This window comes from Coloeus monedula (assembly GCF_965178545.1).
Source record: "Coloeus monedula genome assembly, chromosome: 2".
Lineage (NCBI taxonomy): Eukaryota > Metazoa > Chordata > Aves > Passeriformes > Corvidae > Coloeus > Coloeus monedula.
Genome location: NC_138782.1, coordinates 41,418,880 through 41,446,702, shown reverse-complemented (window position 1 = coordinate 41,446,702; position 27,823 = coordinate 41,418,880). Strand labels below are relative to the sequence as shown.

The 27,823-nt window shown below is 35.2% G+C and overlaps 1 protein-coding gene across 1 annotated transcript in view; it reads right to left on the bottom strand.

Moving 5' to 3' along the window:
- The window catches only part of PACRG (parkin coregulated), a gene marked incomplete at both ends in the record, with an annotated part of 215,140 nt that overhangs the window by 80,032 nt on the left and 107,285 nt on the right, over positions 1–27,823 (bottom strand). Inside the window, 2 exon segments of the mRNA XM_082299625.1 lie at positions 13,592–13,741; positions 24,879–25,050. Coding sequence (XP_082155751.1) covers positions 13,592–13,741; positions 24,879–25,050 — 322 coding nt within the window.

The window sequence follows — 27,823 nt, the reverse complement described above, 5'->3', positions numbered from 1 at the left end:
GTTGTCTGAATTTCTGTATCTAATTAATGCAAACCCATAAACAGAACAAATCAATGAAGAATCTGCATATATTCCAGCCATTTAACAAACATTTTTTAACTGCCATAGAGTATGCAGACAGCTTAAAGGTAGGATGATATTTGAGGACCACTGTTTGTTTAACAGCTCAGACTGACAAGGTGTCTTGATTTCTTTTACCAATGTGTTTGCATGTGGGATTTTCAAATCAACAGCAAAACAAGATGGACGCTACCCCTGGAGAACCCTTATAACTGCCAGGAATCACCACCAACACAAAAGTGGCAGAAATAAGAGAGTAAACTTCTGTGCTAAGTTTTGCCTAGATTTCCACTCTATCCAGCCACACCTAGCATATCTGGTATTGGTAGATGGTGGCTGAAGAATTGTTTCATTTTTAGGAAAGGGACAAAAAAAAGGGTGCGTTATGTTGGATACTAAGCTTACAGGAAAAATACCGAATTATTCACATAGTAATACATTAATACTTGGAATGCATGAAGCCAGATTAACTTCCTAATCATTAAAACAAATTACAACTGTCCTGGAAGTAACTGAAGTAACTTTTTAGTTACTTAGGAAATAAATTTTTGGAATGTGTTTATCTTCCTGTTGCCAGCTGGCTGCCGAAAGCATGCTGCACAGCACTTGGAACTGTCTTTTGGGCCAGAGGTGACATCTATCTGACCCTCATAAAATTCGTTTCAGTTCTCTCTTCAGTTCCAAGTGTCTGAAATGAAGAGCTGCATCTAGTGCCTGAATTAGTGTGCAAAGTAACATGATTTTTGCTGAATAAAACGTGAACATTTCATCACATGACATATTAAAAAGGTAATTTGTGTATGTGTTGCTCCTCAGAGTTACTTTTATCAAAACAGAGATTTGAGCATGTATTTTATACCATTTGGGACTGTATTTATACTTTATTGGTTTAGATAGTTTTGTGAACGGTAAGTCACAAATATCTTTGGTCTCCCTAAGCAGTTATACAAAGAAAGACATAGACGACAGCTGACAAATATGCTGTATGACTTTGAAACATGGGAAAAAAATTTTGTTGGATTCAGTGATTTTAGTTTTTTTTTCTTGAGAGTTTGACACTCAGGCAATTTCACAATCCTCAATTCTGAATAATCTCTGCAGAGGTTAGAATCTGCATAATGATTGTAAATTGAGTCCTTAGTCAATATTATTCATTCATAAGAAGTGTATGATCCAGAGATGTCCTAAAGATCTGGAATGCAACCGAAATTATATGTCAGAGACCCAGAAAAGAGGACAGGAAGTTCTGAAACTATTAGTTGCATTAGAGGACAGAACACAAAACAAATAGTAACCTGTTATTTTGTATGTGTCTTGGACTAAGAATATTATAATGCAAATCTAAAGATTTTTCTCATTTTATTTTCCAAAAAGAAAAGGTTTGGAATACTTTTCTTGCGTGATCATATACTCTACTATTTATATTTAAATCTGCAGTACACCTACACTATATATCCCATTCAAGTTATATAATATTTCAAAATCTAAGTAACAAGAAATTGGTTTTTTTCAAGGCCACACATGAAGTTCTTGTTCTCCAGTTGGCTTCCACAAAAAAGTCTCTGCTCCTACTTTGAGTTTCATGGGTTTTTCTGGGATTACATACAAGAAATAATAACACTTGACTACCAACCAGTTTCAGCCAGAGAAGCAAGAATACTTTCTGTAAGTTTGATAACAACACATAGAGGAAGAGTTTAATTTTCAAGAATATAGGAAATAATCTTTGTGTCTCCTCAACAGAACCTTGAATTGCTAAACCCATAAGAATAATGTAACACAATCTTCACTATAGATCTGCCTTCATTAAAAAAAAAATTCACACACATTTCTCATGTTTTTTGGTTCCATCCTTACACATGCATCATTCCAGATGGAAAGTTCATGATTTTCCCTTTCACACAGAAATATGCATATGCCAACCATGCATATGCCAACCATTCCTGATCATTTAAATTTGCTCAATCTCTTCCTCGGGAGGGCCTATGACACAGTAGTCTCCCTATAACAAGTATTTGTTTACACCAAAGAAACAATAGAAAAAGTATTCCAAAGCAACAACATCATTCACTTTCATATCTGATTTCATCAAATTGTTTGCATTACTAGTAGGTGGTTAAATAAGGTATGTGCAAGTTCATTTAACAGAAAAAGAATACAAATCATTTCGGATCTTTCAAGAAGAGATTCTGGGGGCCAACAAGCATGTCTCCTGTGCCACAGGGAAACTGCCTTTTCCTAATGCCCGTGATAACTATTTGTGCTGCTGCTCAAATAACATACTACATAAGGTTTTTATTACAGAGACTGCAACTGCAACTGAAATTATCCATATGCCTTACATTTATTTTTCTAAGTTGTAATCATGAACATCTCTGAGGATTTGCCTGTTATGACCACTCCACTGTTTAGCCTTGATTTGCAACTGGCATTTTTGTGATGATAGATGAATCCACAGGGACAGTCTGCTTCTCTCTGAAATCTAACCCATGGACAGTGTATTCACCAAAGCTAACTTTGCTCCTAAAATGGCTAATCTCTCCAGGCTCTCCTTGCAATCAGTGGAGACAGGTTGCTCCAAAGATGAACCTTAATTTCACACATCCAGCCTTTCTGAATACATTTTTAATCTACTGTTTAAAGTACAGATCCGCATTTAACATCACACTCTTATATTTATCAGTAAAGGTTTTTGTTAGTGTGTGGCTCTCACTAAACCAAAATAAAGCCACCTAAAGAGATTCAGGGATCTTGGGCATATGTCTCGGTTCTTTTCATTTCTCTCATGCTCACTCAGTCAAGCCAGCATGACTGAAAAGTATACTTACTTTGCTTATCAAATCACAACACACAGATGGACAACTTCTGAGACAATGGCAAGGAAGAGATGGAAATTTCTTAGTATTAAACTGATAACAAGAAGGAAAACCATCTCAAGAAAAAAAACATCCTCAGAAGAAAGTGTCTTCACATACATCACAGAAATATCCCTCAGCTACAGTACTTTCAGGAACTTCCTCTACAATGAAAGGTTAGGTAATTTTCTTTCTCAGTTTCAAAACTGATTTATATCATTTTCTTGCATAGCACTTCTATTAGTGAGGTTAGATTTATTAAACATATAACTTAAGATTATGTTATATTGGATAGACAAAATAAAAAACTTTCTTTATGTAATGCTCCCTCCTATTTGCTTTGGTTGAGCAGGAGTTAATTATTAAAGTTAATTTTTAAGTTAATTCTTCAAATATATTTAATTTCTTTTGGCGGCATTTGCTGAAGGACTCTTCTCTCTTACACAAAGACACTGACAATAATAGTAAAGCGGCAAAACTGAAAGAATTTTTGATTCTCAAAATTGGATGAAAAAATAAAAACAAAAGTAAAGTCTTCAAAAGTAAGGCTTACATAAAGTACAATGAGATCAGAAAATGAATGAAAAATGGGAGAAAATTCTAGAAAGAAAAAAGAGGGCTGACAAACAGACACAAAAGTGAGGTTTGCAGGAGGAGGACATTCTTTGAACAAAATTTTCCATTAATTATGGATGTTATGCATCCAGTTTCATTCCTTAGTTATTTGCTAAAATTTGTGTTCTTTTCCTTATACTCTGCTAGCCACAGAAATATTCTGAATTTTTATATCTAATTAGAATTTCTGCTCACTTAAAGTATATCAATCCATAAATTGATCATCATTGTTTTTACTACCTTACACTAACATACTCATAAGAGAAATATAAGGAATAATGCATAACACAAAACTACACTTAAATTTAATTACAAATCACAATCCCTACCTCAGTTCAATGTCACATCATTGCTTTGTAGTTGAACTATTGTTGAGCTTCAGAATCCTAGTCAGGGACCATGGATTATTAACTCACCATTAAAAATACCATACAAATACATCAGAAATGCATCTGCTTCTGTCTTTGAGAATTGAACATTATGTAAAAAACAAGAAACAACATATCAATACACAAGGATTGTTGGGAGTGAAAAAGAACATATACAATTATTGTTGACATTATAGAAAATCACTTCAGAATATCAATGTCTTAACCAATACCCAGCATTATGGAAGTAGAAAAGGTACTGTGTAGCGAGACAAGAGGTACAGCACCATTTGACAACCTCCGATTTGCATATTGGCCAAAGTCCTTTCCCATTTAATTTGTCCCTAAATGGGTTTCTGATCACTGGACTGGAGAACCAAAGGCAGACAGTAGCCTCAAGTAACCCCATCACTGTCATGTGTCAACTGAGCTCGAGGGTAGCTTGACAACTGCTAAATCTGAAAAATTATTAACATCCTTAATTATATATTGATTTAATTTTCTCCCATGTACACTGTGACATTCTTTTTCTTAGAAACTGTATCATAATACACAAAACAAAGTGAGACGAGAGAGAGTTCAGTGATGGCCGTGGCATTTCTTAACTTTTGCTGAATGTTTGGTTAAGTTTTCAAAGCAAAAATAACAGGGAACCTAACATGGTGTACAAGTGGAAAGTCTTAACATAAAACCAGGTGGTTTAGGGGTTGTTTGTTTGGTTTTGGTTTTTGTTTGGATTGGTTTGGTTGGTTGGTTTTGCAATATTTTTTTCCCCCAAAAATGTAATTCCTAGCTGAAACTTCTAATTTTTGAATTACATTACATTAGTAAGCAAATGCTCTTATCATAAACGTCTAATCTACTTCACCTAATTCTCAAATAAGAAAATTCCAAAGGGTACCTCTCAGCTAGTATAGTCCTGTCAAAGAAGCAAAGATTTCCATGTGCTAATTGCATCAGTATTGGGACAGCCAGATGATGTTATAACAAGAATACATATTTTTGCTGGAGTGTCTAAAAACAAAGATGATGGATGTGCAATATAAAAAAATAAATCAATAGGCCAAAGCTGTGGGCCTCACAAAATCAATTTTGTTGCCTAGAGTGTTCTTCAAAAACTATGAAAAAAGCAACATCTTGAAATGAGATGAAATGATATAACAGAATAATAACTGAAAGACCTGAAGCACTTTAATCACCTGAGTATTTTGGTGGTTTAATCACACTGCAATATTTATGTTCCCAGTGGTATCATTCCATTATATGGGGCTTTAATCTGTTTTCCTTCAGGGGAAGAGAAAGATGCCACAAGAAAAATTGTCATCCATACAAGGAGTTCCCTCTCTCCCAAGCTTCTCTTCCCCCACCACCTGTTGGTTTTAGGGTTTATTTTTATTAATATAAGAACAGAAAGCCAGGTGCAGTACAAATTTCTTCAATTTTGGCAACCTCACACTGACTTTCACAGAAATATTTTACTCAGAACAGAAATACTAATTGAGCACACAAAGAAAAACATCTGCAACAAACAAGTATAATCAATTTAAAAGTATTACGTGAACACAGATTTCAGATGTATATTTAAAATAAAAAAATATGCTACCTTAAGAAATGTGACAATCTGAAATCACCTCTCCTCAAACTTGAGGCAAATTTGTAAGCATATATATATAAAAAGAGAAGAATTACACAGAAAACAAATATTTTCTCAGAATCATTTAGTGTGTACTCAAAGTAGCTCTAAGTGAAGTTGGCAGTGCAAATCCAAGTGAAGAAATCACTTCTCAATTCCAAAATTCAGCTGCGAACCAACTGTGTGAAAATCATAGAAATTAATTGCCCAGGAGAAAGGAATAACTCCTAGCTGGAGGGGCAGTTGTCAAATTTTAAACAATCTACATTGTGATGGGTAGATCCAAAGAAAGCCTTAGTATCTAGAGAACAAATGTAGGTGTCTCAGCTCTTTGCAAACTGAAACAGGAGCCTGGGCGACAAAAAAGTCCATAGCAAGCTGCTTATAGCAAATCAATTGCAAATGAGAAGTTCAGGCACATGTATTAAAGTCTACTTCTCCAAAGCCTAAAGGCCTTTAAACAGAACTGCAGAATGGAAGGTGTTCTGATCTACCCAGGGGAGCTAGGGAACTGTGAACCTATGGATATACAATTCCACCAAACTAGGACATGTGCTGAACTAGCTGATTCTGTGGGGTAGTATTTTCTAGATAAATCTGTGCCAGCCTGCACCATCCCTTATGGTGTGGTTCGGTTAGGTTCAGCAGAGAGTTCAGAACTCCTACCCAAAGAAGAAATTATAGATGAAGAAGTTACACAAGTCACAGCAGTTGAGAACTGTGGGTTCTAGTTCCAGCTTGCACAGCTGTACATGCATTTTATTTTTTAAAAAATAGCATAGAACTATAGAATTGTTTAGGTTGGAAAAGACCTCTAAGATCAAGTTGAACCATTAACCGAACCATGTAAAATTCACCACTGAATCATATCCCAAAGTGCCTCATCTACAAGTCTTTTAAATAGCTTCAGGGTTGGTGACCCCACCACTGACATGGACAGTCTGTTCCAATGTTTGAAAACCCTGTCCATGAAGAAACTTTTCCTAATACACAATCTAAACCTTCCCTGACACAACTTGAGGCCATTTCCTCTTGTCCTATTGCTTATTACTTGGGAAAACTGGCCAGCCCCCACCTTGCTACAGCCTCCTTTCAAGCAGTTGTAGAGAGCAAATGAGATCCCCTCCGAGCCTTCTTTTCTCTAGGCTAAACACCCCCAGCTCCCTCAGCCACAAAAGACTTGTGCTCCAGACCCTTTCCCAGTTCCACTTCCCTTCTCTGGACACACTCCAGCACTTCAATGCCCTTCTCACAGTGAGAGGCCCAAAAATGGACCACAGGATTGGAAGTGTGGCCTCACCAGTGCCAAGTACAGAGGGACGATCACTGCTCCGGTCCTGCTGGCCTCACTATTCCTGAAACAAGCCAGGATGCCATTGGCCTTCTTAGCCAACCCAATGCCAAACAAGCCAGAAAGAAAGCTGCAAGCAAAATGAACTAAAATTACTATGCCTGCTGTGTTTTGATGTTAGTACTACAGCTATGCACTAGATTTGCTCAGAGTATGCTTCCACTATGGACTTCTCAGGTAACTTAAACTCTTCCTTGTCTCATTTGGAGGCCAGATACACACCTGCTGATATTAAGACAGGTATAAGCATCCAGAATAAACAGATATACTGATGCTACTGTAATTCTGTCCAAGCCTAGTCCTGAATGTCCAGATCTTCCTCAAACATGGTTTCCAAAGGCAACTATTTCCCAAAGGAACAGAAATAGAGCAAAAGTATTAAAGCAAAGCACAATATGAATTCTTAACTCTATGAAAATTATGTTTCACTGACATATATATCCACACTCCTGGTACTTTGTGAAAGCTCTGATTAATTGCCAAACAAAATTGAAGCCTACAAGCCCTTTCAGGTTATATCCATTTTACAGCTGTTTCTACTGAAGCAAAGGAAGAATTTAAACTTTCCACTATTTTACTTGTCCATGAATTTTCTGTGAATTCAGAAGTCCTAACTCGCACACACCCTGTTTGTCATTCAATAGAAAACTCTCATTTCCTTGAGTCATAATACCCAGAAAATTAAAAACTGAAAAAAGAAAAAGAAAATATTGGATGTAATGTATCACCCTCTGACATAGGAAGGTTTTCATCTTTCTTTTATCAAAAATTCAAAATGCTGAATTAATTAGACCATTAACACATTAAAAGTAAATGCTAAGTGTGAATAGCTTCAATTTAATCACAGCTGAATCAGTTTTATTTTGCACAGACTGGTGCTGTATTTTCAGCTAAGAAATTAGATAGTAATTAGAAATTACCCATCAATTATGATCTAAGGGTGATGATTCTCTCAATGTGTTAGAAAGTACCTGACAGAGTATTGATTATACATTAGAAGTTTACTACATAATCAGCTTAAAATCACATGCTTTGTATTGAAGATACTAAGGCAACAAATGCTCCAATACAGGTGGATCTTGTGACCCTCTAATTTCTGTGCTTCAGAGTTCCAGTGACTTTTTTGTAGCTCCATATGTAAGAGTGCTCATTGAAATAAAATGAGATTGATCAGTGCAAAAAAAGGTGAGACAACAGATGATAATGATTGAGGATCACTTTCCTGCTTACTCAATTACAATATAAAGCATTATTTTGTGAGATTCTTACCTTCAAGATGAGACTCTTGACAAAAAGTACTGAGACATTTTTGAAAAATACCATTAAAAGACCATCAGCAGATCTCATACACGAGAAATGTTTTGATGTTCTTAAAAACATTGAAGAATATTTGTTAAATAAATATCCTTAGAACTATAATTCACAGAAAGCCTGTTGAAATAATATCATTAATCACAGTTGGGAATGACAAAAATATATTTTGCTTCTCACCAGTATGGTAATAACATTTTTTGGAGTGCAATCAGTCTGTCTTTATCTGCTTAAAAAGGTGATTTACTTGCAGATGCCATTTTGGGAAAACCACGATGTTTTTCATTAAATTTTGATGCATCAAAATTTAATGAAAACGCTCTGAATCCCCTTGTACCAAAGGTATCTATTAAAAAACCCCCAGAAAATGTATCAAAACTAATTTTTTTCACTCAGATCTTTGGTGTCATGGTGGTCTTATTCCTTTGAAGTGTGTGTCATGAAAGCCACATCAGAATCTTTGTTTTCAAATTTTAGAAATTATAACTGATGGAATTCAAAGATAGCTTAGAAATAATGAAAATCTTTCAAAATATGCATAGGAATAGGAAGAATAAGTATCATAATGAAGCCTAAGAACAATGTGAAAACTGGATGTAGAATACAGTTTATGTTACTAGTATACTAACATGGCTTATTTTATCAATCATCTTATGGCATTAGATTTTTTTTATGCAAATTTCAACAATGAATCAACTAATTCTCTGGGAATCTGCATTTTCAGTTTAAAAGGAAAAAAAAGAAAAGCTAAAGCTCGTAGCACTGGAACTCTGAGAAAAGTTGTCTGAGAATAATCTGTAATCTCAAAGTTCATAGGAGCAATTAGGAGAACCTCAAATACATTACGTTGTAAACTTTGATGTTCAAGACATCCATTTTTTGTTTTGTTTGTGGGGTTTTTTAAATCTGAAACAAGATTTCTGAACACAGAGTTGGCAACATGCGACGTATTTTAGAACAGGACTGACATTCTTTGTGAAAGAACTTTTGCATTTCGCAGTGGAAGAAGGAAACAGTTGAAATGTTCTGGGCAAGAGATTTTTCTTTAGAGCATATTCAATCACATTAAAGGGTAATTGCTGCTTCTTACTAATAACCATGAACCACTTGGAGGAGCATCACTGCCTCTGGAATACACAGGCAGTTCTGAGAAGACTCGAACTTCAACACAGGGAGGACTTGTACCTTTAGGCACAGTCTTTCGCTTTTGCTATTTAACACTTAGGTCCTGCTTCTTCCTTTAGTGTCTATGCAGTATTATTGCATTTTGTAAAATAGAGTTCTCCAAAGTATGTGAAGTACCTTCCAGACAAGAGAATGTTTTTTCCCAAGTGAAGTTCAGGTGCTGTAAAGCATGCAGTATAATTCTGCTTTGTGGCTTCACACTTGGTTGAATGCTGTGATACAACTGCATCAGGTACTCTCAGTCATACCTCTAAAATTTTATTTTCAAGGACTGGCTACATAGGTAGAGACTGTCCAAAGTTTATGTTAGCTTTAAGTTATTGATAGTGTCAAGGCATTTTTATTGCAACCAAAAGAAACTTAGGCTTCAGTCTGCCCTACTTCCACTGTTTACCTCACAGTGACTGTGACAAGCCACATATGAAGTTACCATGCTGGAGAGGTACCTTCCTAACAGCAGTGGCACCCCACACTTCTCTGAGGCCTGTAAATCCTAATAATATTTTGGTCTCATCGAACTCTATTTTATCTGTTCTTGATCACTACCAAATAATATAAATTGATAACATGAAAATAGCTGCTAAACTAAATAAATGAAATTTTCTTTTACCAGTCAGGTAAATCAAACAGGAGAATTTTGCTTTTCCTAACAGTCTAATAGTTTTAATGAACAGGTTTCTGTTTCAGACATCATTCTGGTATAAATGCACCCTAATAGCATATTCCAGGCTCTGAAGACTCCTTTTTTTCCCCTTTTTTTCTCTTCCATCTGCTTTCATAAAAGAACAGACTTACTGTATTTGGTTTTAATTGTATTTACCCCAGATAATTCACAGATTTATAAAAGACATTTTAGAAAATAAGATAAGGGCTTTGTGATGCAAAAGAAGAATACTTCTGTTTGAGTCTATACAGAATTTTCTTTCCCTCTTCACAAGATTTAAGTGAGTTTTATAAGAGTACATTTACCTTACACATTTAAACTACAGTGGCATTACACAGTTTATAGTAAGATTTAGTAAGCACTATCATGAAGCTTTTTTGTTTCTTATCTTATATAGTAGCAAATTTGTATAATATGTATGTTGGGAAGCTTGCTTGGAGACTGTTAGTCTCCTCCCAGTCTCCAGAAAATAGACAAACAGCTCCTGGATCTCAGCAGTATTCCCCTTCCTCAGCCCCTGGACTATACTCATGTTCCCCTCTCTTGCTCTCCCGCCAGCCTTACGGCTCTGGTTAGCAGTTCCAACACACAGCTTCAACCCTGTTTCAGAGCACACTCTGGCCAGATGGTGAGGGTACTCTCCCTCTCCCCACCAATAAAGACACGAGTGATAGCAGTTCCACCAGAACTTCGCCCTTTTACGTTAAAATGCTCTACAACAGGGCACTTGGGAACCCGAGGGAAAACAAACATCAGCAGGGCCTGAGCTCCAGAGAGGGCACAAATTCAGACACACCAAATATGCTTTGTGCACCAAGAAGCCCCTTGCTTACTAACAAGACTCTTCAGAAGTTCATTGAACGCTCTCCTCTGGCTTTCACACAGACTGTCTCAGGAAGTTTGGATCTTTCCTCTGGCATTTATAACTTAGATTACATTGATATATTTTAATAAAAAATCTGAATCTTACGACTCAGATGGGTGAATATGTTTTATAGGTTTTCAATTATTAAAACTTCTAATTTATTTTTCATCAATACTCTACTTTTTTATAATTTACAAAAATTACCAATAGCAATGATATATGTGTTTTACTAAACAAGCAATGTCCTCTTTTTCATGACATTTCTGAGCCTCCAACTAAGTCATGGAAACCTCTTATCTCTAAAGAATTTCAGGTTGGGAGTTCCATAGCTTCACACCACACACACTGCATGAAGAATCATTTTGGTTTCTTCTAAATTGGTCACCAGGTAACTTGAACTTAATTTCTTAATAACACTCATATTTTTATTTTTTAATATTCTCTTCACTATAAGCTTGTTTACTGAGAGTAGTATTCACACATGATGAATTTAGGACAGAGCTCCTTTCATCAGATAGGTACTGATCTAGTGAGGTGCCAATGACTAAAACATAGCTTCTTCCAGTTAACTTAATTCTGGACCAACTTCCACAGTGTCTGATTTAATAGACTGCAAATCATACAAGTCCTGGAAGATGCACCACAGTTCTTACTTTCACAAGCAATACAGAAAAGAGGGAAGAAGAATTTACACTTCACTTACCCCTTCTTTCAGCTGTATCAATAAACAGTGAAGAAAAATAGCCCAGATCAGCCTCTGCAATTTCCTTGTAATTGGGAGCAAACACCTGCACCTCAGCTGCCTATTAGCTCATGTGAGATAAAAAGAGGAGGAAAGGCCCCTCTATTTTCTGTCAACCACCAGTGAAGGAGGAATGAAATATAATCTCCTTGTGGAAGGAGAAGACAGAGGTATTCCGTATCATCCACATATAAGTACAGAGTAAGTTGAACAGTTTCATACGGTAGGCCTAGCAAATCGCATCTATTTCATTCCTGGTAATACCAAAATTTTTATTTCTAAAAAAGTAATGAGTCAACAAAATCAGTTAATTTTGGACTATTACTTTTCATTTATTTTTGGGGCTTTAGTTCTTAAATGTCAAATACCATGATTTAGTGTAGTTTTATACTCGAATTCACAGAGCACAGATCTCATGCAAATATGTTGAAAATATGTTTTATTTTTCTCACAATACAATCAAAACTGAAGATATATTTAGATTGGGTCTAATGCCTTGCTAATCTATGTACCTGCCTACACTTGAGCTTTCCCTATTATTCATCTGAAATCACTGTAGAAAAGCCTGGTCAAGAGAATTTATGGGCTACTTCAGGCTGAAATTTGGAAAAAAGCATGTGTGGTATATTCATTAATCAATGAGAGTAATTTTTACAGTCTTGTTTTGTGCCAGATACTGAAATTAGATCTTTTAGGGGAAAATCTTCCAATTCATAAAGAAACCTACAGAAATTTCTTAACTTCAGCCTACTGATTTCACTCATAAGCTTTCATCCCACAATTTCTGGAAAGCCACAGCTGTCAGCAGAAAAAACTTGCATTTATGGAATTCCATGTTACTGCACGTTTCTAAGTAAAACAAAGTCAGAGATGTAAATGTATCTAAAAGGATCTAAAATGTAAATTTCATTTGTGCCTCCAAGTCAGTCTCTGAACAGGCATTTTTCAATCTGATTTGAATCTTATACTTACTGAAGAGTGAGTATAAGGCATTATATAGTAATGCAAACAGAAAGTACAACAGGAAGGAGTCCTGCAGAGAACTATTAAAATGCCATGAATTTAATGAAAACCCTCTTTTGAAAGCTTGTGAGGAATTAATTTCTTTTCATCTATATGGCCACAAGTCAGTAACAGAAATTTTAAAGTCAGTAACTTTGTAGATAATTGAAAATAAGTAGAGATATATTTACTACAGAAAAATATTTTAAAGATTAGTTTGGCAAAAGCAATATACATCATGTTGATTTCAGCTGGTGACTGTGGTGTAAACGTATTCACGGTATATAGAACTCATAGTACCAGTTATTAAAGACTGAAACTGGTAAGATCTGCACTACAAAGAAAACACATACTTAACTGTAGATATAAAGTAGTTCTAAATTTCTCTATAATAAAAGCTGCTAAGTGTGCAGCAATAACTTCAAACTTCACTGTTTTGCTCAATGTTATCTAACTTGAAATTCTTCTTCAACATGGAGTTCTCTCAACCCTCAAATTAATTAGTTTGATCTCTACTTTTATTTTTAATCTTTCCTAAACCTTCTGGTAGCAGAAAATTGCTTGTGGAGAGCACAGAATGGAATAAAACAGCTGGACTAAACTAATGTGTTGGAGGGAAGGAAAAACCTTTGCAGTTTATTAATGTATTCAAAAGACTGTTACAAAACTTTACAATTTAATTATTGGAAGATTATAGAACTGCTTCACTGCTTCTGTACTGTGTTAAATAAACTGTACGTGCAAGGAGTAATAAATGAAATTGTTAATTTTAGTGCATCCTTAGGGAATAGTAAGAGGGGGAGTTTACATTATTTAGAGCTCCAAATGGATTTGAGTTTATATACAGTAATAAATCTTAACTTCATTGTTAATTAACCCTGCCTCAAGCCCCTTTTTGCCTTAGGAGTTGAAAGACACAGTGTCTGTTAGGATAACTCACCATTCATATTCTTAAAGATGCTTAGGACTGGGAGAATTTGCCGATAATAGGGCACCAAGGCCTCCCCCACCATTTCAGCTGACACCACCAGGTGCTGGAGGACTTTCAGTGTGGTGCAGAGGATCTGTCGGTTACGAAGGTTCAGTGCATCTGTGATGCAAAAAAGAACAACAGGCAGAAAGCAGAATTAATTTCTAAAATGTAGAGGGAGGGGGAGGAGTCCTCTAATGGACAAATTTAATTAAACTATACTCTGTCGGGAATTGTAAGTGGGCCTTTATTAGCCCAGCTTAGAAAGATCCCAAAGATGGATTGCAGTCCTGATGTTATAAAACACTGCCTTGTCTGATTGTTATTTGTTCCCACAATTTGTGCTGACTCTTCAGTAACCCAAAGAATGCAGCTCATTATTCTCTCATGCTGCCTGTATAATACTGGTGTGGTCCAAACAAATGAAAAATAAATGTTCAGTAAGTACCATTTGGGGCCAATGGAACTGTACAACTGCAAGACAACCTGCAAAGGTTGACAACAGATGCATTCTAGTGCAACAATTACTGTTTGTATGTTTGTACTTATTTTTTTCATGATCATTTTATTCATTCAACTGACAATTCCTACTATTCTGAGAATCAGTACAATGAAGCAAATGTTTATAGAAAAAAAAACCACAAACAAACCCTGTAGGCTTTTTTCAAAAGAAAAACATTCTAGGGGGAAAAAAAAAGATTTTGTCTAGCCTACTTAAATTTTTCTCTTAGCTTTCAGTGTCATGCTTCTAATCTTATGACACTAAGACATTTCATAAAAACCTCTTGTTTCTCCTCTTTTAATTTTACTAAAAGCAAGTACTTTGCATTCTCTTTTAATTAAAAATGAGTCATGCTTGAAATAAGTATTTTTTTTTTTCCTTGCAAAATCCATCTATTTATAAAAGCATTTCTGAAATTATGCAGCTGGATAAATTTGTTAGCAGTTGTCAAATTTGGTATGCTCTAATATATTGGTCTGCCCACCAGTGTTCTGCCCACTTACACAGACTTCTATATCATTGCACTGGGACAGAACTGAAGAAGATAAGCTCATTTTCATTATTATGTTTTATAAACACAGAAATATTTATATATGTGATTTGAGACACTGTAACAAAGTATATGCATTTAGAAAAAATTGTAGCAAAGAACATAAAAAAAATTGAAGAGGAGTTACTAATAACTTCAAGAACTGCCTCTTCAAATCAAAGTAAAAAGATTGAAGGTATCTCTCTACTCATTGCAGAGGTGCTGGAGCTTGATGATCTTTAAAGGCCTCTTGTAACCTGAACCATTCTGTGACTCTACAATTCTGTGATTCAGTATTTCCAATGATGAGTTTTACCAGAGCACAGGAATGCTGTTTCATAGGGGATGAAGAAGTATTTCCACAAAGGAGCAGTGTCAGTTTTTCCATCTCTTTAAGCAAACGCACTGTAACCCACCTGCTTCTGCTTCTTATCACATGCCTGCTGAGTGTTAAAAATCAGAACTAGATTTCCAAAGCAAGGGCAGAGCAGATTGGTTGTGTGAATGGAAAGAGAAAATTCTCAAAAATCAACTAGTAAATGATTATTTACTTCCCTTCATGCCTCTTTACATGCTTGTGAACAGCACACTGAACCTACTGTTAGAAAGCCCAAGGTATAAGGGTACTATTACACATCATCCAACTTAAAGGAGTAATGTCAAATGAAAATACAGACTGAATTCCATACTTCCTATTTTCTAGTCCCTATTGTAGTCACCAGGCTGCACTTAATTTTATATTGTCTCTGAGCAAAATAATGTGTGGAGAGGAAGCCCAACAATGCAGCATGCTCACACTGAGTTCCAGCAAAGAGGCTGGCTATTCCAAATTACACTGGCTATTCCAAATTACACTATAAGGCTGCTTTAGCAAAGAGAGACCCCCAGACACGATTTTAAAGACTGGGTCCAAGTCTCAGGTAGGAAAATACTCTGTCAGAGAGAAACAGGCATTATTCATTTTCATGAAAGAGTGACTGAAGAGGAAGTTTTGGGGTTCCAACATATAGATTTATTCACTACTAACTTGTCCTGCACATAAATAATAGCTAACTGAACTAATAGGGAAATTATCACTAACATTTGTAATTTTCAGTACAATTTCAGCATGAATGTTTATATTCAATTTTATGCATTATTACAAATTAGCAAAATTAATTATTCATACACACACCAATAATTAATTAAGAGATATATCATTGACAGAAATCACTGCTTCTTAATCCTTAACAAAAAATTGTACCCACTCCCAGGAGTAGTACTTCTGGACTGTAGAAGCTGTCCCAGAGGATGAAAAACCTTATTTTTAGGCATGCAGAGTATGTCATGTAAGTGGAAATGGCTGTCCAAATACTCCTAAGAAGAACTTTTGGATGGATCCCATCTGATGCTATAGACTTGTCTCTGTCCAAGTGGAGCAGGAGGTACCTATCCATTTCTCATTGGATTATGGTGGCTTCATTCTGCTCCCCATCCCTATCTCCAGCTCAGGGGTATTCTGAGTATTCTGACAATACCCGGTTTTACAACTAAAGATGGAGGCCATACCAGGGGAGGAAGCTTTATCTTCACATCTTTAACCCCTGCAGGCCCCATGGAGGCATCAGACTTTCCCAAGAAGTGGGTCCAGTCTGCATATTGAGCCTTCTGTCAGCTGCTGATGGGACCCTCTTATTAAAATGACCAGTTATTTTTTATTTATGGAAGCAGTTTTGATGCAGGGCACAGGTCAACTTAACCTTTGTGACATCTTCATGCTAGATGAACCATTATCCTTGTTGTTGCTTGGTACCACTTGCAGATCCTTATTGTATAAGGGCACCTGGGAAGCTGAGGTGGTCCCAGAGATGTGCTTGTCATACCAGTGAAGAAACTTGTCACCTTTGCCCCCTATCCCTTGGGGCATTCTGTTTCCCCAGGCAGAGAAAGGACAGGGAACCAGCGGGTCTGCCTGTTGGGCCTGTCTCAGAGAAGACAGGGTGCAATTTCAGTAGTCTCTCTCTCGCTCTCCTTGATACACCTCAGCCTACCCACCTCCTCCTGGAGCTCTGTCACTAATCTAAGGAGTTCCTCTGCCTGGGTGCACCTCCCACAGCTGTGCTCGCTGCTGCCTGGTACTGGTATAAGAGTAGGGCACACACTGCAGCCTGAAGAGGTATGGATGCAGATGGATATGGTAGAATCAAACAGACTGAGAATTCGAGCCTGAATCCCTTCAAATTGCAGAAATTGGCAGTGTGTTAGAAAAATACTTGTAAATATCAAAAGAAAGATCATTTTGACTACAGAACTGTTGTTCTTAAATATTTGGGCTGCAGCATGCATAACAGTCAACCAGCTCCTGGCTTGATTATATTAGGCACTTTATAAACATTCAATTAGAGGCACTCCCTGCCCCAAAAAGGTACATTCCAGTACATTGGAAAACGTCAGTGATATCCAGAACTTAACAGAAATGGAAGAAAGCACTAGGATCCTTACACAGGAATAAAGCAGACCATTTAGAAATCCTGGTACAGTACAGCTACATAGCCCAGATGGAGGAAAGATGCATAATACCCAAAGTATTCCAATTTAGAAAACATTCTAGGCTGTTGCCTCTTAGTCTGGAAGTCTGCTCTAAGACATGGATCTTCACAATAACAGCAAAGTGAACAACTGGTTTGCTTCTCAGCTAAAGATACTTTTCTGCTCCCTAAAGGGTTTTGAGAGGACTTACCTCTCTCAGTGGTACATATTTATTTTTGGTCATTTAGACTACTGTAACATTCTCTTAAGCAGCAAAAAACTCCAGCCCAATAAATTTACTCTGTTGCTTGGTAGTTTTGATGTTTTCTACTTTAATGATATAAACTGGAAGATTTTGCTTCTGATTTAGAATACACTTTTCCAAGAAATCCTCCAGCTTAAATAATTGCTCAATTGAAGTATATAATGAAGTATTTTTCGTTCAAACATACGTTATTTTGTACTGCTATAGCTTTTCCAAACAAATATTTTCTGAAGTTCATCATAACTTTCTTAAATAAAAGAGACTTTTAAAATGATAGCAGATTAAATATCTGATTTAAAAGCTCAGTATCTGAGTTCGTTCTGTTTTTACCATTCAAAGCCAAAGATAATTATGAAATTTGAAAGCACCATAGTGCTGTTTATTAAAGCCTGTTAACAATGAGACAATACAAAATACCAATTCATTCACTTCAGTGAATGTTAATCCACCCTATTTTTAATTTCTGATAAATTTTATTGGAAATTCATGTAAATTGATGTAAATTTAATGTTTCTTTTGTTAATTTCCATTAAGAGCAGAATCTTAAGATATATGCCACTTTTTTGCTATCCATTTAGCTAATGTTTGCATATAAAGCAATAGAAATAATTATTTTAAAACATTCAAGTATTTTTCTTGAGTAACACTTCTAACATCTCAAAGAAAAGACCTAGAAGTTATATAAGTTGATATATATATATATATATATATATATTTTTTTTTTTTTTTTTTTTTATGTGGCAGTTTGGAAAATCCTATCTCAGTCCCAGATATTGTCTATAATAGAAGCCAGAGTTCTCATCTGATAGATGATATTGATAGATTTTACAAGCCAGGAAATAGGACAGCATTTCTCCCAGTACCCAGTGTATCTTTTTCATGACGCAATGTATTTCCACAGAAGAGATCCAATCAGAACATGCTCTCCCAGACAGCACACTGATATCCTGAGCTTTACAGAATCAAATCAGTTTCCCTAAACTTCCATCTCTTCTCTAAATACTAACTTTAGATTTTGGTAGTTATATAAAAAGTTATGTTGATAATTTAATTCTCTTCAACTTCTTTTTCAAGTACACCTGTGAATCTATGCTTAGAATTGAACCAACGGTTTCCATTTTCTATTTAGGTCTCACAACCCAACACTAAAACCAATTTAGTTTGCATTCATATCTCTCACTCAACTGGCAAATGAGGCAACAGTTTTAGAAAATTCTTTGCCTGAAGCAGAACAAGATACATAGAATAGGAATCCTGTGGGGTAACAAGCACTCAGGATAAAAATGCTTGACTGTTGTGATCTACTTAATCTTGTTGACCAAGGTCTTCTTTTAAATTCACAGAGCCAGGTTTAAAGAACTCCTAATGTGAAGGATTCTCACAATGCAATTGATTAAAGTGATACATACTTCTCTTAGAAAATTTTGTCCAAAATTTCCAAAGTGTATAATAATTAACTACCTGCACTTATATAATAGTATTATGCTAAATTTACAGAACAGTAATGAAGGCTGTTACCAAACAAAGTGTTTCAATCAAGAGTGAATAAAAACCAGAACAAGAACCTTGTGTTCTGTGCTTTTTAGAAGTCCAGTAAGAGCCTGATCCAAATAACAGTATAGATGTTAACAAATTTCTTTCTGTACAACTGAAAGAGTGATGTGTTACAGTGAAATGATGGGAAGGAGGAATAGGGGGCAAGGCATGCAAACCTTATGCCAATTTTGTCATCAAAGACCCTTTTTTTATAAAGCCAAAGGCACAGAAAAGGCTAAGATACATAACTGAAACATTGATGCTTGCAAGAAACATGATCTAGCAGAATGTGGAAGAGAAAGTCAGTGGCTTTTTTCAGCTTGAGTTGTCCTTGTAATTGTAGCATTTTACTAGATCAGTTCCTATAAAGCTTGAATTCTATTAACATTTTTGGACCTGGTTTAATTATATAGTATAAAGAACACTTAGAGGACAGTCCCAAAAACCTGCTCAGTGACTATGCCAGTCTACAGTTTCCATCCATTCCTAGATGTACGTTCATTCCTCTGTGCTAAGATACTAAAACTGCACTGAGTACCCACCCTCCTGATGAAAACAGGTCTCTTACCAATGAAATGTGATGCCATTTATAGAAAAGGTCTGCAGAATCAAAGACCAGTAGTACTGGCATCTGTACTGCAAAACTCAATATAGCATTCTAAATGTGCTGTCTATGTTTGAAGAAGAATAATGTGGACAAGAAAAACCTGATAATAAAGTTTTCTTAGACTTTCAAAAGGTATTTGATAAAGTCCATCACTGAGCTGCTGTGGCTTCCATATAAATAAATAATGACTTAGAGACAGAAACTTAGGGCAACAGTAAATGATCACAGAGGAGGAGTATCATTAGTAGGGGCTAGAAAGAATCTGTGCTGAAGTTCATGTTTTCCACTAGATCCATAGGTGATTGGGAAGAGATTTTACTGGTGATAACAAAGATTTCTGATGATACCAAGTTATTCCAGATGCCAAAGACAAGGACTGACTCTAAACAACTTCAAAAGGACTTTAGAGAACAACTGGGTGATAAAATTGCAGATGAAATTGATTACTACTAAATGCTATATATTAATAAATTTATAAATTCAGGAGAGACTAGCTCTAACTCTAACTTTGAAAGTCAGAGATGTTAATTGCAGATTTCACTTTCCAAACATGGACAAGATTTATCTTTATTGAGTAAGAAACACAGTTTCTCCTCACAGACAAGAGTAAATAGCAGTAATAAAGAATCTCCTTCCTATACCATTTGAAAATACCTGAAATGACCAGTTTTGAGCAGAAGACTAACATAAATCTAATTGCAACTACTCGTACTGGTTGATGAAACCTCCAGGGGAAATGCTTTAGTATTTGAATATCAAAACAATTAAAAAAAAAAAAAAATCAGAGACCTTTGCTTTCTTTAAAAGCATTTTAAGTCTATAAAAGCAAGCTTGTTTTCTTTTATCTTTCAGTCTGTGATCTTAATAACCAGAACTGGTTCTCAAGAGCAACAGTCAGCCAGGAGGAAAATTACAATTACATTAGAGTTTTAACTTTCTATCAGTGATAGAAATCAACTTACACGATTTGCAGCAAGAAAATGACTACAGACCAGAAAACCAAATTTATTCCATAAAAATATTGCAACACTTTGTGAAAGGAAGTATTTAACAGTCATTAAATACTCCTAAATACAGTGAAGATATGTGAGAAATACAACTGTGCTTAGAACAACTGCTAGCAACACATTCAACTTTACATATCTAAATATAAAAGTGATACTGATTTGACATTAAATGGGAATTAACTACACTGTAGTCCAAGACAACATTTTACATGCAAATAGAATGTGAACAATAAGAAAACAGAAATCAGTTTAATTTGGAAATATATTAAACATTAAAAAGGACTCTGTAGGTGACACTGAATGAGGAATACTGTATTCATTTCTCTAGATTTGAGTCACAAAAAAATCTGTTTCCTTAATGAAACATTTTCAACAAAGTTTAAGGTATCCTTGATTTACTGTATCACAGAAGTTACTTTTAACAGCATGGTAAAAGCCTCAAGAACAAAAACTTCAGTGTTCCTTAGGATGGAGATTATTCCTTTTGGGCTCAACCAGAAGAGCTAGTCTGCTGACTGGAACTGTGTAGAAACAATACTTCCTTCTAAGTTACAAGTGCAAAGATGCGAGCTTTTCTGGCTTTTAGGACTAAATTCAGATTATCTACATATCTGTTTTAGGATTCACAGCACGGAAGAGAAAAGATTCTGGCAAGTGGGTGATCCAAGATACTTAAGTGTTTAATTTCACATTATTATCTTCATTAGCAAAGCTATATGAAGATCTTCCTATTGATCATTTCTACCCATTCACTCCAATGTCTGTGCTATCAGGTACTGTTCCTTCATTTCTACCCATTCACTCCAATGTCTGTGCTATCAGGTACTGTTCCTTCATTTGTGCATTTATAAACTAGACCACTGAAATGATCTGACTTTCAAAGTAATGCCACTCTGGAAATATTTTGGATTTGGTTTAGATTTGGGTTCTGTGGCTTTTTTTTTTTTTTTTTTTTTTTTTTTTTTTTTTTTTTGAATACATCTAGATGAGAGATTCACTGAATTGCTCCACAAACAATTGCATTAGCAAAAGTCAGAGTGTGGGAGCTGGAACAATTGGTGACTTTATGTATGAAGGGGTTGAAAACTCCTACAACTACATTGCCAGCAAAGGGAATGTGAATGATAGCATGCTCGCTGCCTCTGAAAGGAGGTGCCTCCACACTGTGTTGCATGTCCCTGATGTTACTGCTAGAAATAATAGACAAAGGTGTAGAAACTTCTGGCTTCCTCAGTGTCTGTGTCTGCACGTGTGTCTCATGCAGAGAACATCGGGGAGCCCTGTGGTCAGGAATCTGGGACAAGCCTAACGAAAGCAAGCAAAAGGACTTCTGGCTTTTCTGATCTGACATTAATTATGGCAAATGTAATATTAAAAGCAATAATTTGCCCCAAAAATGAGTATCAAAAGGAATTTTACATTCCTATAATGACCACACAGAAAAGCATGGAAATGCTAGACAGATTCCTCAGTTTCCTAAAAATAAGGGAACTCTCATGTAACCTACAGGTATCTTTGCTTGCTCCCCCAGTGGGCTGTGTCTGGGTTCTGTTCAGCTCTCTGCCACCAATGCAGCCTGTGATGTGGGGTAAAATTAGCCTCCTTCTTCTGCTTTTTTATCTGTCAGCAATATGAAAATAACAATAGGAAACTTTTTGGAAAAGCAGATCTTTGGCTTGTGTTGTGCCTCAGAACTTTCATGATACTGCTGCAAAGTACTTTGCTACTTGCTATATTTCTCAGTTTATATTTCTTTGCTGAGGTTTAAATAACTTAGACAATGGGTTTGCCTACATCTTCTGTGAAAGGGAGCAAAAAGCCCTATGCCTTAAGTAATTCCATTTTCTGGTTTTGCATTTTATTTATTTTTAGTAGGATTCCTTACAAGTTTGACATATTCAGGTAATTTGTTACTTCTAAGTTTTATGTCATGCAATGACTATATTTATAAACTATTTTATGTTTTTACAGTGCAAGATACAATATATTTTTAATTTATATTTTGAGAAATCAAAATATATTTTGAAAATTTTTCTCTCTGAGAAATTAATGCATCCAGCCTGAGGGATATTTTCTTCCTCTGAATTTCCAGTAAAAATATTCTTTCCAGTGTGACAAACAAAAAAAAAAAAAAAGGAATTATTTTGCAACTAAAGATCATTCTTTATTATTTTGATCATATTTCAGGTATTTTAGAAGAGAAACCAGGCCTGTAAATTTCAATTGTCTTTTTTTAGTTTAACCAGAAAAAAAATTGTTGAAAGGATTTGGGCTTACAATAACCCAGAGATGGATTAAATAATATAATTTTCATCTTTAATGATACAGTGTTTAAATGTGTGAACTTTAAGTAAGGATGGCTGGAAGACAAATTTCTCCTTAAATCATTAAAATATAATACAGAATTTTAATATTTAATTTAAAATGTTTTTAGAGAACATTTAGATCTTTACTAATATATTCCTTTGATGAACATGCAGGAGAGAAAACTGCTCTTAAAAGCATTCTATCTGTAGAATTGTTTTTCTGTCTTTCTTTTAGCCTTTTCCCTTCAATCATATATATTACCTTGGCTAACAATCAATTGATTCACTCTTTCACAGTCGAAATATGGTAGTGGTATAGAAGAAGACTGGTTAATCAGAAATAACTCACCCAGTGGGACACTTTAGAGACAGTAATCTCTGTAAAACATAGCTGAGTTTATTGTGGATGCAGCTGAGTCACAGAAATGTATAGCTATGGCTATGCTGCTGTATTACACAGTCATACCAAATTTAAAACTCCTTAAAAGTATACATTTTCAAACTCCTGGAGATGGTGGTGTCTTTTAATATTAGTATGGCTTCAAGTAGGAAGAAGCCTTTATCACTGATAATACTTAGACTCTTCACATATTAAAGCTGATACAGAAGCCTTTTTAAAATAAAAAAAAAGCACTTTAGCATAAAATAAAGCAGAACCAACAACTAAATTTAGCTAGCAAATTCTTGAATGTGTTCCAGCACCATAAATTATGACTTAAGACTACATATCAAATCCACAGAAATACCCTTACCTAGCAGTCTCCTTCTAATTCTAAATGCTGTGTAACAGCTAAAACTTCCAGGTAATTATATCTAAGCTAGATTCTGGTCTCAGCAAAACTTTTAAATCCTAACTGAATAGATGCTGTCATAGACTTGCAGTCTTTTCTGAAGAAATTATTTCAGCTTTCAAAAAAAATGATACTACTGTAGATATATTTGGGTGTCATTGGAAATACAATTCGAAAGAAATTATATCATTCCTCTCTTTATGTGTTTCCCTTATAGAGAGAAAAAATGGTAACATTGTTTTCATAACCTTTCTCAAGCATCACAGAGTAAACATTCTGAATATTATATATTCCTTTTGGCATTTTCAAAACTACAGTAATATAGACATAGTGACATCTATAATCAATCTTTTTAAATTGATAAAAAATTGAATGATAAAACCACAATTCTGACCCTTCCCACACTATTGTTTCAGTATTATCAGGCTCCAAACTACATTCACTTCCCCTTTTACAAAACTGTATTTAAAGCTGAACTGTCTCATGGACAGGACAAAGGACAGCAATGATACCATTAATGATTAAAAGAGAAACCAAATTTAACAAACACAAGCCCCTATCAGTATAGGCGTACCATGTAGATTTAAGAATCACAGTAACTAACTAGAGAAGGATGATGGCTCAGAATAATAGCTCTTCAAGGTACTGACCTAAAGAAACAGGAAAGGACAAAGAAATACATCTGAAAGACTAGGTGGTTCAAGAAACTAAAGTTTTAGTTTTAGTGATAGTACACTTGAAGTTTAGCAGTATTGCATTTGTGTTAAAATAATTTATTACTTCTTAAATTTTTTTTCTACAAAAAAATCTATGTTTAAACATACAAAACCTTCAAAAGTAATGTTTTTAAAGTGCCATCTGTTGATTTCTCCTGTCATTTTAGATGAACTGGTCTGCACAGTAGAGGATTTACATAATAAATATACAAAACCAGCTAAGAAAATGTCACTTCACATTTCCAAAGACCAAGAGCCACCTTGTAAGAAGGAAAACACTAACCAGAGAGTCTATTCTTCTGAAATACTGCACTTATCAGGGTATTGAGGGCATAAGCTTTCTGGCCTTATATCTTAAAATTTACTCACATTTGCAATAATCTTCATGTGATGTTCAGGCTGTCATGTCTTACAGCTTAATTAGCAACTTTTCAAAAATTTAGATCATATAAATACAAATTACGGATTTTTCTCCTACATGTTTACCTACCTTTTATTGGGATAATGAGCTGAGGAACAACAGGAAGGATCTTGTTTCCACCATGCTCCAGCATGTCATGGACTCCTTGACGAGCAAAAAACTCATATGGAAATTCCGTTTCACGAAGCCCATCAAAGAACAAAGGCAGAAAGTAATGATAGTCCAGATTTTCAATCTCTGCCTAAAAATACAAAATAAATAAACAGATAAATGCAATTTTTCAGTACTAATACAATGTGATCAGGCCAACAGATAATTCATGCCACATATAGAGGCATGTTTAGTAAATAATAATCCGTTTTTTATCACTGCAGAATATATTGAATCCCAAATATGGTTTATGACAACATATACTAAAATACAGAAATATTAGATCTAAATAAGAGAATAAAATTAATATATTCCCATATATTTTTGATAAGACAGTACCAGATTCTGATATTCTTGCTTACACACTTTACTTTGCAATAGGAATCAAACCAGTAATTTTAAGAACAATACTCTGCCCATTTAAAAACTTGGACACTGAAAACAACAAATAAGAGAAAGAATCCTGTAAGCAACAAAATATCCAGTACAGGACAAATATCGATATTTGTACATAATTCCTTAATTTTTAGAACATTGACCTAATTTATTTCCTATTAATTTCAAGAGCATAATTATAAAGAAATTCCATGGTTCTCTACTGTGAAAAAAAGGTAGAGAAACTATGTACCTATTTTTAATAGTAATCTCCTTCCAATCCAAAAATACAAAGTATACTAAACTTAGCACACTATGGAGGGATTTCGCACTCTAGTTCTCTTCCCTTTTCCTCCTTTTACCCATTAGGACTCTACCACAGACACTCAGGCTAGCCAGGGAGAATCAGAAGTGTGTTTATGGCCTGTCAAAGCTCTGAATACAGCTGAGAAGTGACTCAACAGCAATGCATTTTCTCTGAACAGAATAAGACCCTTAAACTAACTTGGAGACAAATCCATCTCCTTATGAACACACTTCCATCTTTAAAACATTGCTTAGCTGCTACCCTGTTTTTCCAGTGAGATTAGGCACTATCCAGGTAAGATTCTTCACACGTAACAAGCTTTGTCACATAGGCCAAACTGAAGCTTCAAATGTACTTAACAAAATTTGTCAGGTTAAGCAAAAAAAACCCAAAACCACCCATTGATTTCAGAACAGAAATCACATTCTCATTTGAATTGTGGAAGTCTGAACTAAAGCAGCCAAGAATTGAACTTTACAGTTCTTGGGTAAATCCCACGTCGGGAAGTAGCACACAGACATTCTCTGTTTGAGGCCATGGTTCATTTTCCTCCTTGCTTGACTCTGAGTAGACCTGAGTCCTGGTCTCGCACACCTTAGCTACTGACTTCAATTTTTTATGTTGAAACAGATCAATCCATGATAAATCAAAATTAACTGGAACTGATACTTGAAAGTAAGTATTATACATTTGCTGTGAGCACCTCACTATTGACAGACATAGTGCCAATGACATAGTAACATAGTCTCACATGCACTGATTGTTAATCCCTCATGGGAGATTAAAAGGGCAATTGCATAATACCTATTCACCAATGTGAATGAAGTCAAGTCCCAGCAGTGGATCATGCAGGAGAAGGAACAAAGGAAACCCGTATTTCCTGTTTTCTCAACATCATATATTATTTGCTTGTCTATAATTTTTTTCTCATTGGCCTTCACAAGAAAAAATGTCTTTATCAGATGCCTTTGGAGTTAGTATGAACCCAGGGAAACGGCCTCAAGTTGCTCCAGGGAAGGTTTAGATTAGTTATTAGGAAAAATTTCTTCACAGAAAGGGTTGTAAAGCACTGGAACAGACTGTCCAAGGAAGTGGGGGAGTTGTCATCCACTAAAGTTTTCAGAAAATGTGTGGCTATAGCACTTGAGAACATGGTTTAGTGGTGAACATGGTGGTGGTGCTGGGTTGACAGTTGAACTTTAGAGTCTTTTCCAACCTTAATGAGCCTATGATTATATAATTCTATAAATATGCCAGGGTCAATTTGTGAGAAAGTTCAAAAATAACAAAAGATATAACAAAAAAAATTAAATAATATGATTATTAAGAAATAAAATAACAAGAATTAATAGATATTTAAATTCCTAAATTGATGGGGTTTGTATTTCTTGAGGACGTTCAGCATGCTAGCAGCAATACTTTTGAGATGACAAAAGAAGTCTCCCCCAAAGGTCTCTGAGAACAGAAGACAGCATTACAGCAATTACAAAATTCTGGTGACAAGCCTAAAACAGAGGTCAAATTTTTCATTACAGAAGGAAAGCTCTATCAGGTAAGAAGAGACCAGGAGGTCAAAAAATCATTGACAAAAAAGCAGGACCAAGAAGAAGCAATTTTTTTTCACGTTCTCTGTCAACAGGACAATAAAACTTCCTTTAATACTTCTTTTTAATGCTTAATTTGTAATTTATAATATTATTAGATTTTTGTTATTTAATGTCCTAGTTTCAGAAAATCAAAACCAAAACCTTTCACAGCTACTTGTGTCTGGCAAAAGCTTTAGATGTTGAAGAGAGATACAATTAATAATATGTGGGCTTGTTTTTTTAAATGAGAGGTGTTTCAAAAAGCAAAACACCTTTACCACACTATGTCTTATTGAGATGGGGTTTGGAATGTATTTCTTAAATGGGTATTTGACAATCCTTTCAAAATTACAAACTATTTCTGTGGTAAAAAATATCCTTAATACATATCAACATTAGGTTACTGATTCAGGATTTGCAACTATTTTCCTCCAAACACACACAGTAGAATGTCCAATTTTTTTTCTCCCACTCTTCATTAATATCTCATCTAACTGCATCTACCAGTTATTGTTCTCAAAGATTTGATACTTCTGATACTCCATGCCATTTTTTTCAGCTTTTTTTTGTGCTTGAAATATGCTTTTTCTTTTAAG